At 44.6% G+C, this 14,550-nt stretch overlaps 1 protein-coding gene across 1 annotated transcript; it reads left to right on the forward strand.

Moving 5' to 3' along the window:
* Positions 1 to 1,179: 1,179 nt before the first annotated feature.
* On the forward strand, positions 1,180 to 3,232 carry LOC119361964 (acyl transferase 15-like). The gene has a single exon (XM_037627136.1). The coding sequence runs from the start codon at positions 1,238 to 1,240 to the stop codon at positions 2,615 to 2,617; it is 1,380 nt and encodes a 459-aa protein (XP_037483033.1). The 5' UTR covers positions 1,180 to 1,237; the 3' UTR covers positions 2,618 to 3,232.
* Positions 3,233 to 14,550: the final 11,318 nt, after the last annotated feature.

Consider the following 14,550-nt stretch of genomic DNA (forward strand, 5'->3'; position numbering starts at 1 on the left):
CGCGCTGTAACTTGTGTAGCATTTAGAGAAGGGCCTCGCTATATTTTGTAGCGCACTATTTAAAATATTGGGCATGATACTTTGGAACGGGGACAGGAGCGTTATTTTATCTAAACACCGTCAGTTGTGTCATTGCAACGATGGTTTTGAGGCGGAGTTACATGCGATAATGGAGGGGATGGCACTGTTTGCCGAATATTCTCCTCTTCCCATGGTTGTTCGATCAAATTCAACAACAGCGCTATCTGTTTTATCGTCTAATGAATTGGACCAGGTGGCTTATGGGCATCTCATCTTAGACATCAAGGACCTGATGGTTGGTAGGGAGTTTGTTGCTATGAAAATTTCTAAGGAACAAAATAGAGTAGTAGTCTGGCAAATTATGGTAGAATTGATCGTAGCATGGCTTGTTGGATACGAAGAGGCCATCCATGTATTACTGAACTTTTGTCAGCAGACTGTAACTCTGCACCTTTGGAATAAAGCCCTCTTTTCATCCGCAAAAAAAAAAAGAGGCAAAAGAGAGAAATTGGATTCTTAAGGTGGAGAATATTTTTTTAACTTGGCTAATATTTTCATTAAACGAATGTAACTATTCAGAATAAAACTTAGGATTATAACAAAATACAGTTCCACGTATGCCTACCCCAAAACTCAGACTTAGTCCGTTAAATAAAAAAAACTCGACTTAGTCCTATGCACAAAAAAGGCCTCCCCTAGTTGATTCGCGGGATTAAAAAAATAAGAAATCACAAGAATGAAAAAAATAACACATGCATGCTTTTTAAAAGAAAATCGTAAGCATTTCAAGTGTGACAAATTAAGTATAGTAAATGTACTAATTGGGACAGCGCCAATACATACTCCGCTTGTATATACTCGCTCTGTAAACATATATATTTATTTGCAGAGAATTTGGCTATCATGTACCAATACATATTACTTTAGTGGGCCTTGTTTTATTTTGCTTGCTCTGTGTGAGCCAGTTTTCTTTGCTGCACCACTTTACAAGACATTGTTGAACTACTTATTTATTTATAAATGTGGCCGTATGCATCTTTCTGATGCAGAGGCCAGGGAAGCCCCCATTTTCGAAAAAAAACTTTAGTGATCTAAAACATCTTATATTTATTTACGGAGGAAGTACTGTATAAGTATGATAGCCATGATCCTCATCAAGATCAAGTTGAGCCTCTGTCTGCTTTAGACCACCGAGACTAGCGAGCTAGCAATCACGATGAGCTTCGCGGTGAGCAAGTCCGCGCCGGTGATGGTCCGGCCATCAACAGAGCCGGTGCTGGGGCCGGGGAAGACGAGGGAAACGCAAGTGGTGCAACTCTCGTCGTGGGACACGACCTACGTGGACTTCCAGGTCACGGTGCTCCTTGTTTTCGACGGCTCGGTTCACCAGCCCATGGAGGCCATCAAGAAGGGCCTCTCCCGGGCGCTCGCCCACTACTACACCATCGCCGGCCGCCTCACCGCCACCGCCGACGAAGAAGGTGTGCTCCTCCACGTCGCGTGCACCGGCGAGGGTGTGCCGTTCGTGGCCGCGTCGGCGGGATGTGCCTTGCAGGATCACGGGCTCCTGGATGCGCCCTTCACGACGAGCCTCCTGGATGATCTCGCCGTGTACTACCCGGCACCTGAGGGCTGCCGGAGCACGGACCCGATGCTGCTGATGCAGGTCACCGAGTTCGCCTGCGGCGGGTTCACCCTGGGCGTGACGTGGAACCACACGCTAGCCGACGCCACCGGCATCGCGCAGTTCCTGCAGGCAGTGGGCGAGCTCACCCGCGCTGAAGTTGATGCGTCGGCGGTGCCGTCCGTCACTCCGGTCAGGGACGGCCGCGCGGCGTCCCTTCCTCTGCTCTCGCCGTCGGTGGTCGCCGCGAAGCAGTCGCTGATGCTGGACCTGGCCGGCCAGGGCCTCAGCTACCTAGACATCATCGTCCCGCTCAAGCTCATCAACCGCATCAAGTCCGACTACAAGGCCGCCCACTCCAGCGAAGCCCGGTACTGCACAACGTTTGAGGCGACGGCCGCCGTGCTGTGGCGGTGCCGCACACGCGCGATCATCGGCGACGACCCCGACGGCTATGACATGTCCACGCCGGCGCCGCTGGCCTTCTTTGTGAACGTACGCAAGCACGTGGGCACGGCGGCGGGGTACTATGGAAACTGCGCGGTCGCACAGCTGGCGTTCGCGACGACCGGAGAGGTGGCCGGCGCCGTGGACGAGGGCATGAACGGCTTGGTGGACCTGATCAAGCGCGCCAAGGACGGGGTCCCGGAGCTGCTGAGAGGCATGACAGCCGGCGGCGGCGCGGTGGACGGGATGGGGGAGGAGGAGATAGCAGCGGCGTTCGGGTACAACGCGCTGATGGTGACGAGCTGGGGGAACATCAGGTTCGACCACACCGACTTTGGCGGCGGCGCCCCGGCGAGGGTGGTGGGGCGTTGGCAGCAGTCGACGCTGCCGGCGTGCATGGCGTCACTGTCCTGTAGGGCCACGGCCGCCGACGGCGAGAGGCTGCTGACGCAGTGCGTCAGGGCGGAGCACGCCGCCGCGTTGCTCGCCGAGCTGGACCAGCTCGCACATGCATCCTGCGCCTGAGTAACTAATTATGAACTGAATTGTTGCTGGCAGGTGTGTACGTACGTATGTGTGGTGTGGTGGTGTACCTTTGTCGTTGAGTTGTTCCGGTGAATAAGCAGGTACCCATTATGTGCAAGTTCCCTGAAGCATGTGTTGGTTTCGGTTGCTGGTGTGGTAAACTCCAGTGTGATAAACAAGTCAAGCAATGTCTATGGTACTGCCAGGGAAATGAGTTCTACACTGATTTTAGGTCGTTGCAGCTGGGAACCTATGATGGAATACTTGGGTTGGATTGGCTAGCTCTCCACAGCCCTATGCAGGTTGACTAGGAGCAAAAGTGGTTGTCCTTCCAGTACAGGGCTAAAACTATAATCCTGCAAGGGGAACTTCCAGAGGAATGTGCTTTCACAGTTGTTGCAATTTATGCCACAGAAATTGAAGAGGCTGTGGTACACAGACCTGAAATACAGGCTTTGCTGGACAAATACCAGGAGGTGTTCTCTGAACCTGTTGGCCTGCCACCTAGGAGAGAATTTGATCATTCAATTCCACTAGTGCCAGGAGCTCGTCCAGTTTCCATTAGACCATACAGAATTGCCCCACATCTGAAAACTGAGATGGAAAAACAAGTGGCTGAACTATTGAAGAATGGAATGATTAGACCCAGCAAGAGTCCCTTCTCTTCACCTGCTCTCATGGTCAAAAAGAAGGATGAAGGCGCTTGGAGACTTGTAATAGATTTCATACATGTGAATGCATTAACTGTTAAGGGCAAATATCCAATTCCAGTAATTGAAGAATTGTTAGAGGAGTTCGTTGGAGCTCACTAGTTTTCTAAGTTAGATCTCAAGGCTGGTTATCACCAGAACAGACTGGCTCCTGGGGAAGAATTCAAGACTGCCTTCCAAACTTACTGTGGCCACTATAAATTCCTTGTCCAGGCCTTTGCTTTAACCGGTGGGCCAAATACATTTTAAGGAGCCATGAACAGTGATTTAACCCCAGTTTCCAGAGAATCTACAGTTGTATTCTTTGATGATATCTTGGTGTTCATCAAAACATTCCTGGATCACCTGAATCATTTGGAGCAAGTTCTGAGTATTCTGCAAGAGAAACAGTGGAAGGTTAAGTTGAGCAAATGTGCTTTTTCCCAACAAGAAATTTCTTATGTGAACAACATTAAGGGAATAAGCACAAGCACCTGGCGGGCAGGAAGGTGGAGGAGAGCTGACCATGTGGGTGGCGCTTGCTTGCTTCCGGTTCCAGCAGACGGGATAGGGCAGGCGGGCGGACAACCATGAGAGCCGTCCGGGGCAGGTGGAATGGAAGGAAAACGACGACGCCATCTGTCCTTGCGGGAAGCTGTTTCCTCGCCGTCGCTGTGGCCGCCGTCTACTGCCGTCCCGTCGGGAGCAGAGAGAGAAAGGAATGGTGGTGGGTTGATCTGTTGGGCCACTCTGGCTCTCCGCGTGTACATGGGCCTCACATGCCCCCCCGGTACTAGCTAACATGACCATACGTTGCAATGGAAGAAAAAAATTACACGCTAGACAAATACTCCCTCTGATTCTAAATGTAAGTCCTTTTAAGATTTTCCTATGGACCATATACCAATGTGTATAGACATATTATAAAGTGTAGATTCACTCATTTTACTTTGTATGTAGTCTCTTATTGGAATCTCTAAAAAGACCTATACTCCCTCCGTTCGGAAAAGTTTGTCCCTCAAATGGATGTATCTAGCACCAAGTTAATGCTAGATACAACCATTTGATGGACAAGTTTGGGACAAGCTTTTTCAGACGAGGGAAGTATTTAGTAATGAAGTAAGTAAGTATGACTCAATACCCCGACATACGAGTGCCCTCTATTTTAACATTTTGGCTCGCCATGTTGCCGATTATCTTTCTTCTTACTCTCACTGATGATGGACATGATATCCACGTGATTGCAATGCATTCAACATGGTAACCAATGAGCTTGTCATTGCACGATACACTTGTCATTGTCTCACGCAAAGGAATGTTTAAAACTTTAAAAACAAATCTCATCGACCACGAACTACTCCCAACGCCTAGATGGGCCCTGGCCAGCTGGGCTCATGTAATCTTCTTCTGTAAATGGCTTATTTGAAAGAAAAAAAGAGTTTGATATCTGCAATGTAGGTACGTACGGTGCATGATTTCTCATTCTCCTCCTCCTCCTCTTACATCATTCATTCAAATGCTCATCAGCGTGAGATAATTGACCACACCTATCGTGACTTCAATTCCATAGAGCTTGCGGTTCTTTTCCTCCCTGAATCTGTTTTGGGTGCTCTTTAGATATTTTTTTTTCATTGGATTTTCTTTTCTTTTTTTGCTTTTACTTTATCTTTTTTCATTTACATGTTTTTCCCCTTTTGGATTTTTTAAAAGTTCATGATTCTCAAATAATGTTCCCAAATTAATTAAAAGCCTTCACACTGTTTTTGGAAAAGAAATGTTCATAGATTTATGCAAATCACATTTAACTTTTTTTTGTATATTCCAACAAATCTTTAGTTTTTTAATCCCATTTTTCGAAAAACAATGTAACCTTTTTATGAAAAAAAATTCACAGTTTTTCCTTAAAAAATCATACCAACTGAAAACAAGAGTAAGAGGAGAAAAAATCTGTTGAACAACGCCATATGAGAACATCAACAAGCACTAATACAGTGTCATCTGCTATGCCCCCATATTATATATGATGATAAGCCCATATACGGTGCCCTGTGTGACACCCCTCCAGTATGCACCAGGGCTATGTCTCGCCTCTGGCATGAGGCTAGTGGACCAACCTAGTACTATAGCTCCACTGAGCGGATTTTGGATGTTTCTATAGGTCGGTTTTAGAAGCTTCCGTGCGGGTTTATTCTTATATGTTGTCTCAGATATTTTTCTTTTTGTTTCCCTTTTTTCATATTGCTTTTATTTTTCCATTTTTTTGCTTCTTTTCCATTTTCCAAATACATGTCGACTTTTTAATACATGTTGTACATTTTTGTACACATGGAATTCTTTTGACATACGTTCAACTCCTTTTAGTATATGAGATAACTTTTTTAAATACATGTTTGAACATTTTTTAAATACATGTTGAAAATTTTTTTATTGGTACAAAACATTTTTTATAACTACGTGAACATTTGTTTCACTATATAAACATTCTTTAAAAATGTCATGAACTTATTCTTGAAACACGTGAACATTTTATTAACTACCACAAACATTTTTTTTACATTTTATAAACAAATATATTTTGAATGGTATGAATCACTTTTTTAATATTAAACATACATTTTACAAAAAGCCAAAAACAATTTTTTTGAAGAACGTGAACATTTTAAAATATACTCTCTGCGGAGGTGCATAGCAAGTGTTTGACGAAATGTATGAGCCTCCGTTATATATAAGGGGTCGGCTTGGTCCGGTCAAACCTTAGTTGAGTAAATATACTCCACTAAGGTTTACCCCTGTATGTTTTAAGGGATCGGTTAGAAACGCCCTAAGCTAGCCATGAAAGGCAGAGTTTCTTAGGAAAAGCCATTTAGGCAAGAGGTCCAAGAAATTAAAGCAACAGGAACATGAAACACCCAAGAAAGCAACAGGAGCATATTAAATCCATGGAATGCGTACCTGCAGATAGATCAGGTCTCCCTTCTTCTCCCTGGCGTCCCCTTTTCCCGTGAGGAAACGGATGACGTTTGTGGATCTGCAATGAGCTCGTCAGTTGGGGTAGCTAGCGGGGAGGCATCAACATGGAAACCAAAAATGAGGTGGAAGAAAGAGAAGGGGTCTACTAACCTTCGTCAAGAGGGGAGACAAGAGGGAATAAAAGCACTAAAGAACAAGAGAAGAGCAAATATCCTAGTACACCAATACTTGCAATTTAACTAACTGTTCAACAGGTTGTGCTCTGTGGATGTAAATGCCGATTGAGCACGTGAATTGGATAAGAGTCATTGCCAGGCAAATATTGAACCACCAACGCATGTCCCGTACCATGTGATTATAAGAAACATGTAATCAACCATAAACGAATATTGAATAAATAAACTCATGGTGAAGCATGAGGCGGGGAGGGGGGCAAGAGCCCCCACCCCCCACACACATAATAGTTGTTACTCTGTGTTCTTATCTTCACTACTATTAAAAGAGCAAACAAGAATTCCTCTAGAGTCACCAACTTGATGTACACAGATCAACCAGTACCCTAGGATCTAACCCGTATAGTTAAATCTGACCGTCCTAATTGACTCAGTGGTTTGCCATCCCGTCTAATGGCCGAGATTAAATGTTCTGCCACAGGACATCAATCCCACGCATATTCTTGTTGGGGAACGCAGTAATTTCAAAAATTTCCTACGCACATGCAAGATCATGGTGATGCATAGCAATGAGCGGGGAGAGTGTGTCCACGTACACTCGTAGACCGAAACTGGAAGCATTAGCACAACGCGGTTGATGTAGTCGTACGTCTTCACGGCCCGACCGATCAAGCACCGAAAGCACGGCACCTCCGTGTTCTTGCACACGTACAGCTCGATGACGTCCCTCGAACTCCGATCCAGCCGAGTGTCGAGGGAGAGTTCCGTCAGCATGACGGCGTGGTGACGATGATGATGTTCTACCGACGCAGGGCTTCGCCTAAGCACCGCTACGATATTATCGAGGTGGATTATGGTGGAGGGGGGCACCGCACACGGCTAAGAGATCAATGATCAATTGTTGTGCCTAGAGGTGCCCCCTGCCCCCGTATATAAAGGATCAAGGGGGAGGGGGCGGCCGGCCAGGAGGAGGCGCGCCAGGGAGGAGTCCTACTCCCACCGGGAGTAGGACTCCCTCCTTTCCTAATCCAAGTAGGAGAGGGGAAGGAAGGGGAGGAGAAGGAGAAGGAAGGAGAGGGAGGAAAGGAGGAAAGGGGTCCGACCCCCTAGTCCAATTCGGTTTGGGCTAGGGGGGCCGCGCGCCCTGCCTCCTATCTTCCACCACTTGGCCCATGTGGCCCATTACTTCTTCCTCGTATTCCCGTAACTCCCCGGTACCCCGAAAAATACCCGAATCAGTCGGAACATTTCCGATGTTCTAATATAGTCGTCCAATATATCGATCTTTATGTCTCGACCATTTCGAGACTCCTCGTCATGTCCCCGATCTCATCCGGGACTTCAAACTACTTCGCTACATCAAATCACATAACTCATAATATAACCGTCATCGAACTTTAAGCATGCGGACCCTACGGGTTTGAGAACTATGTAGACATGACCGAGACTCATTTCCAATCAATAACCCATAGCGGAACCTGGATGCTCATATTGGCTCCCACATATTCTACGAAGATCTTTATCGGTCAAACCGCATAACAACATACGTTTGTTCCCTTTGTCATCAGTATGTTACTTGCCTGAGATTTGATCATAGGTATCTCAATAACTAGTTCAATCTCATTACCAGCTAGTCTCTTTACTCGTTATGTAATGCATCATCCCGCAACTAACTCATTAGTCACATTGCTTGCAAGGCTTATAGTGATGTGCATTACCGAGAGGGCCCAAAGATACCTCTCCGACAATCGGAGTGACAAATCCTAATCTCGAAATATGCCAACTCAACATGTACCTTCGGAGACACCTGTAGAGCTCCTTTATAATCACCCAGTTACGTTGTGACGTTTGGTAGCACACAAAGTGTTCCTCCGGTAAACGGGAGTTGCATAATCTCATAGTCATAGGAACATGTATAAGTCATGAAGAAAGAAATAGCAACATACTAAACGATCAAGTGCTAAGCTAACGGAATGGGTCAAGTCAATCACATCATTCTCCTAATGATGTGATCCCGTTAATCAAATAACAACTCATGTCTATGGTTAGAAAACTTAACCATCTTTGATTAACGAGCTAGTCAAGTAGAGGCATACTAGTGACATTATGCTTGTCTATGTATTCACACATGTATTATGTTTCCGGTTAATACAATTCTAGCATGAATTATAAACATTTATCATGAAATAAGGAAATAAATAATAACTTTATTATTGCATATAGGGCATATTTCCTTTAGTCTCCCACTTGCACTAGAATCAATAATCTAGTTCACATCATCATGTGATTTAACACCAATATTCACATCTGTATGTGATTAACATCCATAGTTCACATCGTCATGTGACCAACACCCAAAGGATTTACTAGAGTAAATAATCTAGTTCACATCGCTATGTGATTAACACCCAAAGAGTACTAAGGTATGATCATGTTTTGCTCGTGAGAGAAGTTTAGTCAACGGGTCTGTCACATACAGAGCCATATGTATTTTGCAAAACATCGCTATGTATTTTGCTCCCACTTTCAATATGTATCCAGATTGAAACTTAGAGTCATCTGGATCAGTATAAAAAGTTTGCACCGATGTAACTTTTACGACGAACTCTTTTATCACCTCCATAATCGAGAAACATCTCCTTAGTCCTCACTAAGGATATTCTTGACCGATGTCCAGTGATCTACTAATAGATCAAAATTGTATTCCTTTGCCAAGCTCAGAGCAAGGTATACAATAGGTCTGGTACACAACATAGCATACTTTATAGAACCTATGACTGAGGCATAGGGAATGACTTTTCATTCTCTTTCTATTTTCTGCCATGGTCGGGTTTTGAGTCTTACTCAAATTCACACCTTGCAACACAGGCAAGAACTCCTTCTTTGACTGTTCCATTTTGAACTATTTCAAAATCTTCTCAAGGTATGTACTCATTGAAAAATCTTATCAAGCGTCTTGATCTATCTATATAGATCTTGATGCTCAATGTGTAAGCAACTTCACCAAGGTCTTGCTTTGAAAAACTCTTATTCAAGTATCCTTTTATGCTATCCAGAATTTCTATATCATTTCCAATCGACAATATGTCATCTACATATAGTATTAGAAATGTCACAGATCTCCCACTCACTTTCTTGTAAATACAGGCCTTTCCAAAAGTCTGTATAAAACCATATGCTTTGATAAATTCATCAAAGCGTATATTCCAACTCCGAGATGCTTGCACCAGTCCATTGATGGATCGCTGGAGCTTCCACATTTTGTTAGCACCTTTTGGATCGACAAAACCTTCTGGTTGTATCATATACAACACTTCTTTAAGAAATATCCAATTAGGGAATGCAGTTTTGACATCCATTTGCCAGATTTCATAAAATGTGGCAATTGCTAACATGATTCGAACAGACTTAAGCATCGTTATGAGTGAGAAAATCTCATCGTATTCAACACCTTGAACTTGTCGAAAACCTTTCGCAATAAGTCGAGCTTTGTAGATAGTAACACTACTATCAGCGTATGTCTTCCTCTTGAAAATCCATTTATTTTCTATGGCTTGCCGATCATCGGGCAAGTCCACCAAAGTCCATACTTTGTTCTCATATCATACATGGATCCCATCTCAGATTTCCTGGCCTCAAGTCATTTCGCGGCATCTGGGCTCATCATTGCTTCCTCATAGTTCGTAGGTTCATCATGGTCTAGTAACATGACTTCAGAATAGGATTACCGTACCACTCTAGTGCGGATCTTAATCTGGAAGATCTACAATTTTTGGTAGTAACTTGATCTGAAGTTTCATGATCATCATCATTAGCTTCCTCACTAATTGGTGTAGGAATCACTGGAACTAATTTCTGTGATGAACTACTTTCCAATTCGGGCGAAGGTACAATTACCTTATCAAGCCCTACTTTCCTCCCACTCACTTCATTCGAGAGAAACTCCTTCTCTAGAAAGGATCCATCTTAGCAACGAATAACTTGCCTTCGTATCTGTGATAGAAGGTGTACCCAATAGTTACCTTTGGGTATTCTATGAAGACAGACTTCTCCGATTTGGGTTCGAGCTTATCAGGTTGAAACCTTTTCACATAAGCATCACAGCCCCAAACTTTAAGAAACGACAACTTTGGTTTCTTGCCAAACCACAGTTCATAAGGCGTCGTCTCAACGGATTTCGATGGTGCCCTATTTAAATGTGAATGCAGCTATCTCTAATGCATAACCCCAAAACGATATTGGTAAATCGGTAGGAGACATCATTAATCGCACCATGTCAAATAAAGTGTTATGACGTTCGGACACACCGTTACGCTGTGGTGTTCCAGGTGGCATGAGTTTGTGAAACTATTTCAAAGCAAGACCTTGGTGCATACTCAGGGAGAACACTTATACCTTGAAATTTAGTGAGAGATCATCTTATAATGCTACCTTCAATCAAAGCAAGATAAGATGCATAAAGGATAAACATCACATGCAATCAATATAAGTGATATGATATGGCCATCATCATCTTGTGCTTGTGATCTCCATCTCCGAAGCACCGTCGTGATCACCATCGTCACCGGCGCGACACCTTGATCTCCATCGTAGCATCATTGTCGTTTCGTCATCTATTGCTTCTACGAATATCGCTACTGCTTAGTGATAAAGTAAAGCAATTACAGGGCATTTGCATTTCATACAATAAAGCGACAACCATATGGCTCCTGCCAGTTGCCGATAACTCGGTTACAAAACATGATTATCTCATACAATAAAATATAGCATCACGTCTTGACCATATCACATCACAACAAGCCCTGCAAAAACAAGTTAGATGTCCTCTACTTTGGTGTTGCAAGTTTTATGTGGCTGCTACGGGCTGAGCAAGAACCGTTCTTACCTACGCATCAAAACCACAACCATAGTTCGTCAAGTTAGTGCTATTTTAACCTTCTCAAGGGCCGGGCATAGCCACACTCGGTCCAACTAAAGTTGGAGAAACTGACACCTGCCAGCCACCTATGTGCAAAGCACGTAGGTAGAACCAGTCTCGCGTAAGCGTACGCGTAATGTTGGTCCGGGCTCCTTCATCCAACAATACCGCCAAACCAAAGTATGACATGCTGGTAAGCAGTATGACTTGTACCGCCCACAACTCACTTGTGTTCTACTCGTGCATATAACATCTACGCATAAAACCTGGCTCTGATACCACTGTTGGGGAACGCAGTAATTTCAAAATTTTCCTACGCACACGCAAGATCATGGTGATCCATAGCAACGAGCAAGGAGAGTGTGTCCACGTACCCTCGTAGACCGAAAGCGGAAGCATTAGCACAACGCGGTTGATGTAGTCGTACGTCTTCACGGCCTGACCGATCAGGCACCGAAAGCACGACACCTCCGAGTTCTTGTACACGTACAGCTCGATGATGTCCCTCGAACTCCAATCCAGCCGATTGTCGAGGGAGAGTTCCGTCAGCACGACAGCGTGGTGACGATGATGATGTTCTACCGACACAGGGCTTCGCCTAAGCACTGCTACGATATTATCGAGGTGGATTATGGTGGAGGGGAGCACTGCACACGACTAAGAGACCAATGATCAATTGTTGTGCCTAGAGCTGCCCCCTGCCCCCGTACATAAAGGATCAAGGGGGAGAGGGCGGCCGGCCAGGAGGAGGCGCGCCAGGGAGGAGTCCTACTCCCACCAGGAGTAGGACTCCCTCCTTTCCTAACTCAAGTAGGAGAGGGGAAGGAAGGGGAGGAGAAGGAGAATGAAGGAGAGGGAGGAAAAGGAGGAAAGGGGGGCCGCCCCCCTAGTCCTATTCGGTTTGGGCTAGGGGGGCCGCGCGCCCTGCCTCCTCTCTTCCACCACTTGGCCCATGAGGCCCATTACTTCTTCCTCGTATTCCCGTAACTCCCCGGTACCCCGAAAAATACCGGAATCACTCGGAACCTTTCCGATGTGCGAATATAGTCGTCCAATATATCGATCTTTACGTCTCGACCACTTCCAGACTCCTCGTCAAGTCCCCGATCTCATACGGGACTCCGAACTACTTCGGTACATCAAATCACATAACTCATAATATAACCGTCATCGAACTTTAAGCGTGCGGACCCTACGGGTTCGAGAAATATGTAGACATGACCGAGACTCATTTCCGGTCAATAACCAATAGCGGAACCTGCATGCTCATATTGGCTCCCACATATTCTACGAAGATCTTTATCGGTCAAACCGCATAACAACATATGTTTGTTCCCTTTGTCATCGTTATGTTACTTGCCTGAGATTCGATCGTCGGTATCTCAATACCTAGTTCAATATTGTTACCGGCTAGTCTCTTTACTCGTTATGTAATGCATCATACCGCAACTAACCATTAGTCACATTGCTTGCAAGGCTTATAGTGATGTGCATTACCGAGAGGGCCCAGAGATACCTCTCCGACAATCGGAGTGACAAATCTTAATCTCGAAATACGCCAACTCAACATGTATCTTCGGAGGCACCTGTAGAGCTCCTTTATAATCACCCAGTTACATTGTGACGTTTGATAGCACACAAAGTGTTCCTCCGGTAAACGGGAGCTGCATAATCTCATAGTCATAGGAACATGTATAAGTCATGAAGAAAGCAATAGCAACATACTAAACGATCAAGTGCTAAGCTAACGGAATGGGTCAAGTCAATCACATCATTCTCCTAATGATGTGATCCCGTTAATCAAATAACAACTCATGTCTATGATTAGGAAACTTAACCATCTTTGATTAACGAGCTAGTCAAGTAGAGGCATACTAGTGACATTATGCTTGTCTATGTATTCACACTTGTATTATGTTTTCGGTTAATACAATTGTAGCATGAATAATAAATATTTATCATGTAATAAGGAAATAAATAATAACTTTATTATTGCCTCTAGGGCATATTTCCTTCAATTCTTCCACCGGAAAAAAAATCAATCCCACGCAAGTCATGCCCCTCACACGCCTGAAATTTGGGATCAGCCCAACGTCGAGATCTTCTGTCCCTACCAAATCGGTCCCCAATGTCGCTTGAACTACGTCGGTATTTCCCCAAAGAGGAAGGGATGATGCACCATAGTTGCGGTAGGTATTTCGCTCAGTTATGAAACCAATGTATCAATCCAGTAGGAGAACCAAGCAACACTATGTAAACGGTACGTGCACACAAATAACAAATAGTTGCAACCCGGCGATTAGGAGGGGTTGTCCATCCCTCAACGGGTAACTGTGCTATCTTAATCATGGATAAAAGATTTCAGAGAAGACTCAAATAATATTCATAGAGCATTTGATAAAAAATGCACAATTCATCAGATCTCAACAAACGCACCGCAAAAGAAGATTACATCGAATAGATCTCGAAGAACATCGAGGAGAACATTGCAATGAAGATCAAAGAGAGACAAGAAGCCATCTAGCTACTAGCTATGGACCCGTAGGTCCGTGGTAAACTACTCACACATCATCGGTAGGCAGCAAGGTTGATGTAGAAGCCCTCCGTGATCGAATCCACCTCCGGCGGAGTAAAGGGAAAGGCCCCAAGATGGGATCTCGTGAGAACAGAAGCTTGCGGCGGCGAAAAAGTATTTTTTTGTGTGTCCTCTGGTATACGGGGAATATTCAGGTATTTATAGAGCTGAGATTAGTGTAACACCCCCAGTGTCATGCTACAGTAATCCCCAGTTAATGGTGCCATGTCATCATGTTACTGTTGCTAATCTTCACTTGATCCAAATCACAATTCAAATTCAAATCCAATCTAAAGTCAAAAAATTCATATTTATCAGAAATGAAATCTAAAATGATCATATTGTGGCAAATAATCCATAACAAATATTGGCGGTGAACCAACCATTTTGCAAAGTGTCTAAATGGCCTAAAATAGCTAAAACAAAAAGGGTTTAAAAGAAAAGGCAAAAGTTTTAAAAAAGGAAAACGAAAAGCAAAGGGGTGGGATAGCCCCTGGCTTTCCCATGGCCCTCGGCCCATCCCAGCAAGCCGGCCCAGCTCCCCGCACCGCGCCCCTTCCTGTTCCTCGATCGCGCGCCGCTACAGGGCGCGATCGCCATCGGACCCC

Source organism: Triticum dicoccoides, chromosome 2B (assembly GCF_002162155.2).
Source record: "Triticum dicoccoides isolate Atlit2015 ecotype Zavitan chromosome 2B, WEW_v2.0, whole genome shotgun sequence".
In the NCBI taxonomy this organism is placed as follows: Eukaryota; Viridiplantae; Streptophyta; class Magnoliopsida; order Poales; family Poaceae; genus Triticum; species Triticum dicoccoides.

What these genes read in the sequence shown, in the direction of transcription:
- LOC119361964 (XM_037627136.1), top strand. Translation starts at nt 1,238, where the DNA reads ATGAGCTTCGCGGTGAGCAAGTCCGCGCCGGTGATGGTCCGGCCATCA.